This window comes from Staurois parvus, unplaced genomic scaffold, assembly GCF_062004578.1.
Source record: "Staurois parvus isolate SC_StPar_1 unplaced genomic scaffold, SC_StPar_1.0 ptg000312l, whole genome shotgun sequence".
Taxonomy (NCBI): domain Eukaryota; kingdom Metazoa; phylum Chordata; class Amphibia; order Anura; family Ranidae; genus Staurois; species Staurois parvus.
The window spans coordinates 2194001-2200000 of record NW_028318108.1 but is presented as its reverse complement, the minus strand read 5'-3'; the positions used below and the strand labels follow the sequence as shown (position 1 = coordinate 2200000).

General features: G+C 41.2%; 1 protein-coding gene across 1 annotated transcript in view; it reads left to right on the top strand.

Moving 5' to 3' along the window:
- GK5 (glycerol kinase 5) overlaps positions 1–6000 on the top strand; it is an 80924-nt gene that overhangs the window by 51616 nt on the left and 23308 nt on the right. Inside the window, exons 7-9 of the mRNA XM_089683521.1 lie at positions 347–408; positions 5676–5749; positions 5844–5904. Coding sequence (XP_089539647.1) covers positions 347–408; positions 5676–5749; positions 5844–5904 — 197 coding nt within the window. The remainder of the gene's footprint in view (positions 1–346; positions 409–5675; positions 5750–5843; positions 5905–6000) is intronic.

Sequence of the window (6000 nt, the reverse complement as noted above, 5' to 3'; positions counted from 1 at the left end):
GTTACACAACTAAAGATCAGAGCGGCTGCCAGTGTTGCAGTTTTTAGATTGCGTTCAGAGACACATTGGAAGTCTTCGGCTGCTTTCCAAAGGCAATTTTTGGGCCTCTCGTGTGTTGTATTTTTAAAGCAGAAAGGGGCTGGCTCCAGAGGAGCCTGTTCTCTGTGCATTTCCTGAAAGCTTGTCCTCAAAATTGTATGTTAGTGCAAATAAAAAAAGTATCACGGACAGTACTCAATTGTTTCTGTGCAGAAGAGAAGTCTAAGTAATTGTGGATTTATGTATAAGTAAAGGCTGACTGGAAACTATGAAATAAAAAATTATGTAATCTTTTTATGTATTACAGGATCTGTACATGCAACAGACTATTCTAATGCCAGTGGGACCGCAATATTTGACCCTTACTTGGTAAGTAACTTCAAGCAGTGCCCATTTTGCCCGTACAGCTGTCTGTATTTACCCATAATGTGGGACAGGTTCCACTTATCATTCTTTTGTTTGCTGTAGGAGATCAATAGCAGAGTTTAGGCTTTCTACATACACTGGCCCTCTGGGAGAGAATACTTGCCAGCCCAGCAGTGATGGCTAATACAAATATTGCAGTGTTGTTGAAGGGCAGGAGGATAGTACTCATGGAAATTTATATTGTGGGCTATACTTGGACACAGCACAGGTTATGGTGGTGCTACACATCAAACTAAAGTTGGGGGAACAACATGCTTTCTCATTTAGGCCTTTTTTATATAAAGGAAGGATGCTTAGAGTAGGGCTAAAGATTCAAATGTTCTTAAATTCTACTTAAAAAAATAACTCTCACAAGAAAGTCCCTAAATATGAGTATAAGAATAAGAAAAAAATGCTTCTTTTTCTGCTCCTGAAGTTGCAATATAGCCTAGGTTCACACTAGAATGTGGTGCAGGAAACCAGTGATCCATGCTCACTTCCTGCACTGTGTTCAAATTGCACTGCCCTTGCGGTCTGCAGTGGGTATTGGTACAATCATAACAACACTCCAGGCGCAGGTTGCAAACTCAGTGCGTTTTGCCTGCACCGGATCGCATTGTACAAAAAGAACATGTGATCCAGTTGCAGTGCACTTCCATAATTGGTGCACACATGAGTTTGTTGTGATGCGGTGTAATTGTAGCCTGTTCAGAACAATTGCTGAACACTGAATTTGCATGTAAATTGCACAGAAATGCATTTTGGTTCCTGTGCAGTTCATATGTGGTTCTTAGTGTGAACCAAGGCTTAGTCATTGGTGCATTACAACGGTTTATTTTACAAGGAAGTCCAGCTCTGTTACCTCCACCTTTTTCCTATTTCTGCAGTGGTGTCTTGCCATACAGATATCAACCTAACTTTTCTGTTGTAGAGGCTAGTCCCACCCTTTCTGCACTCTAAGTTTTACTGATAACACATACCAAGAATTGGATAGCCAATAGTGAGGGATAAGGAGTAAGAAGGGACATCTCTCCCAACCCAGGAATCTTGCCTGATATTCGTAAGCCAAGATGCCCTCAGATTCAGGGCACCAGGGTGACATAAATAGAAAGTGAAGTTAATGTGTAGGCACCTGGCAGTGTGTCTGTCATTAAAAAGCCTTCATTCATTGCCATCAACAAACTTTTCAAAACCCTTAGCATGTTTTATTACAGTAGTTATAAACCTCACACATGAAATATGAACAAAGCATATCTCTCTATAGTGTGTACTTTGTTCCTCATCTGTCTGTATGAGTCACTTCTGACAACTGTTCCTGACACCAAGAGAAAAATGGTGACAGGAGAGGAACCTCCTGCAGATTGACATTCTTAGCTCTCTTCCTGTGTGTGTGTGGGGGGGGGGGGGGGGGGGGGTGTCTCTTCCATCCAATCAGCTCTCAGAGGTCTCACTGAGCTCTGCAGAATGTAACTTCAGTCCTTCACTCCCTTTTTTCTGGCAGCTAAAACAAGCTTTATAAATTCTGTACTTTGAACAGCTATAGAGAAGAGAATACTGCAGATAAACTGGTACAACTTATGTATGATGATTTGTGTCATCTCTGTGTATCACCTGAGGCCAGTCACTTTACTGGGTGTATGTAAGGGTTTACAGCCACTTTAAAGCTCCAGACTAGGAGCCATGTCTCACCTTTTTAACTTGACCGACTGTGACTTACAGATTAATTGTCAAGTGTGGCCATGAATTTAGCACTGTTGCTACAGTGCAGGAACTGCTTGTGATCCATAGGTAAAACCTACTTTCCATTCTCTTAAGAGACCTGACTACTTCTTGGTCTACTTTTTTCACATTAATCCCCAAGAATCTCACTGCCAGTGATCCCAATTTGCAGCAGTGATCATAGGTCCTGGACTGTGAAGCGTCTGTCAGGATAGTCAGAGTTTATTGCTGACCAGAAGAGGGGGGGGAGCGCTTCTAGGGGTAAAATATCCATAACAAGCCAATGCAGATAGAGGCATTGGTATTGTATAGAGGATGAACAGAGACATGCAAATCACTCATTTATGCACATGTGTTCGACTGATTTATTGCACAAGTAATTCTTTAGAGCTGTTTATTTCAAATTGCACAGTTCTCCTTCACTAGTGCAAGCTGTGAAAAACATGGCATCTAGGAAGGAAGGGTTGGGATTTAACTCCGTACAGATCAGACCGGACATTTATCATTGGTTGACCACACCGAACAGGGAATGTCTGTTTTGCTGTTATTTATATTTTTTGTAGGTCTGAACTGAAGTGGAAAAATATATAATTTTTTTTTTAATTTTAATTTTTTTCAAAGATCTTGTTACTTTGTTGTTTTTCAGGTTTGTTATGTGAGTTGGATAAATATGTGATTTATTGCTTCTGAGTGGTTTATGTTTAAATATCCAGCAAACAGGTGGCGTTCAAAGCTCCTATTCACAGGGTTACCTGTCTATTCAAAGCTGCTCTGATAAAAAAAAATGCACTGTTAATCTTGTACAAAGCACCAAATAATGAAAGAAACAAATAACAAAAATACTAAGCCACCTGGCTCACTCTTCAGCAACTCTGCTGCTCTTTTCAAGATCCTTCAGACCCAGCTCTCCTGACCCTCAGTGCTCTCCTGGCTCCCTCTTTTAGTTGCAGCACCCAGCTACATCGGTCCACTTCCTGGCCTCTCAGTAGGGGATCTCCTGGCACCCCGGACTCTTACTCCTCCAAAACTTACAGATTCCCTCAGTCCCCTGGACTCGCCTAGTTGCCTCAACTCTCCCAGCCCTCCAGACTCAATTGTCCCAACTCTCTGTTCAGTGGGTAAGGGATCTCTGCAATATGGAGTGCAGTCTCTCTAGTGGATCACCTTTCCTAATGGGAGTACACTTGTCTCCTCACTGGAGCAGTGCGCTTTGGGAAGGCCTTGCATATAATGAGTGTGCACAACTGCACTCACACACCCTGCAGGTTTCCAGGTCAAACATGAACACAGTATCAGAGACTTCTTCCCACCAAATCTTAATATTTTACACCAGCACTGGGATTACAAAAAAAAAAGGAAAATGAAAAAAACCAAGCAGCTGTACCTAACGTGCCATACAAGCACTCGATACTACATTTTATACAGCACTACATGCAATATTCAAAAAATTTCTCAACCTATACAACAAATGTTAAAAGTGATCAGATGCCACTATTTTGCACAGATTCTGATTCCATGGCTTCAATAAAGTGTCCATACGGTTAATTTCATGCAGGTGTCTCTATGTATATTCCTCAAACAAAAAATCAGTGTAATTTTGGTATTGTGCTCCAGTGATCCTCCACCATCAACACAGAAAACTTACCAGATATATATGACCACTCACTATAGGCATACAGGTTTTTTTGGCACCATGCACTTTCCCCCAGGGTCAAACCCTTACTCTCCTTTTACTTGTGTTCCTGCCACATCAACTTATGCCACGTAGGGAAGGGAATAAAGGAAGACGCCATAGTGTAAAACCTTAAAATTGCTTTATTTTTTAAAAAAACCACACAAATCCACTCACAATAAAAGGTGATTTGCCTCACATTGAGTTGTACGTGCATAGGTAATTAGCAGTACTCATAGTTTGCATTTCGAGCGGTCCCTTCCTTCTCCTTCCCGGATTCTGGGAGTACTGTGTGGAAAGACGTCACTTCCAGGCACGCCTCGACGCAGCATTTTGTCGTCCTGGCGTTCTCAAGATATGTTCTTTCCACCAAAATCTCTCTCCAGACCTCAATCCAAGAGTTACAAAAAAAACGACCCCAGTCTTCTTTGCTCAGACACAATACTCAGGAGCCCCACACTCTGCATTATTCTGAACCCTGTGTTGCTTTTCCCTATACTCGCACAGTGGCTGGGCCTAGTACTGTCACAATATACTGTGTGTGTGTGTATATATATTATAATATATTTTGCTCTTGGAAAAGAGCTGTCATACTGTAAAAAATTAATTTTGCTGGTTCATTCAATTCTTATTTGCATTGGGCCAGCAGTGAACAGAAGGATATTTTCTATGTGTTTCTTGGGCAAAGGATGGACACAAGTCTTTCTGAGCACACGAGGGATCGTAAGCCATGTATTTTGGCCTGAAGTTACAGAACCCTGAAGTATTGTACTGCAAACCAGGCCTGTGGCTCTAAGCTTTGTTACATAACACCCCCCGCCTATAAAACGCTTCATATTTCAAGTAACCCATAGGTACCTAACACAACTCTGCCACTCAACCCATGCAGCCAAAAGTTTTGTGTAGGTGTGCGGTGCAAAGCAGGCTCCTGTCAGCTGTATTTGGTGCAGGATAAAAGGTTACATATCCACGCTCATACGTTTCAGCCCTGTGTGGGCCTTAATCATAGATATCATGGCTATGATCGAGGCCCACACGACTGAAACAATTGATCATGGAGGTGGATATGTAACCTTTTATCCCATATCAATTAAACCTGTTACCATGTCTCAAGTGCCGCTTTAATTTGTACCTGATACAGTGCAAGACCTAGAGGACAGAGTAAATTTACACCATAGAAGAAGCTGTGCAAAAAGTTGCACAGAGTGCTACACAGACAATAAGGAGGTATTTATATGATCCATGGTCCATGTGACAATCCATACGATTATTTGTTGCCTTATTATTATTAATGGAGAGGTTAGCTAGTGCCACCAGTCCAATGTCTTGTCTCAACTCGTGTATATATAAAATGATCATTATTTGACAGTCCATTATTTTTATAAATAAGTCCCCAAAGTTGAAGCTGAATCATGCATTTTCAGAATGCCCATTGTTTCTCCCTTTTATTTTATTTTTTTGTTTGTTCCAGGTCATGTTGTCACAGTACAGTCACTTCCACATTGGGATCACTGATACATGACAATATAGGATGAGAGAGAATTTCCTGGCAGATTATTATTGAGACTTTTGGGGTTGATTTACTAAAACTAGAGTGCTTTGCATAGAAACCAGTCAGCTTCCAGTTTTTTGGGTTTTTTGTTTTGTTTTTTCAAAGCTTAATTGAACAAGCTGAAGTGAGAAGCTAATTGACTACCACACAGAGCTGCACCAGATTTTGCACTATCCAGTTTTAGTAAATCAACCCCACTGTATTGCTTGTTCTATCCCCTGTAGTTAAAAAAAAAAAAAAAGAAGGAAAAGGACATTTTTCAATGCTTTGCCTCCTTTTCTGTTACAGATGAGCTGGAGCTCTTTTCTCTGCTCTTTACTGTCCATCCCCTTCTCTATATTTCCTCCTGTTGAGGACACCAGGTAATGTCAGACATATTTCACTTCTTTACCCTCATGCAGTGATCCTGCAGCAAGTCTTTCCCATGGTAATTGACTTTATATTCTGTGTCTGCAGCCACAGCTTTGGAGTGGTAAATCCCAGCATATTTGGAACGCCAATCCCCATTCGGGCACTGGTGAGTGGTTAGGACTAGTTCTTAAACTGAACAACATTCTGGTTTATTCAGATGTTACTGATTTGTCAGAAATGGATGATACACCCATATGTCATA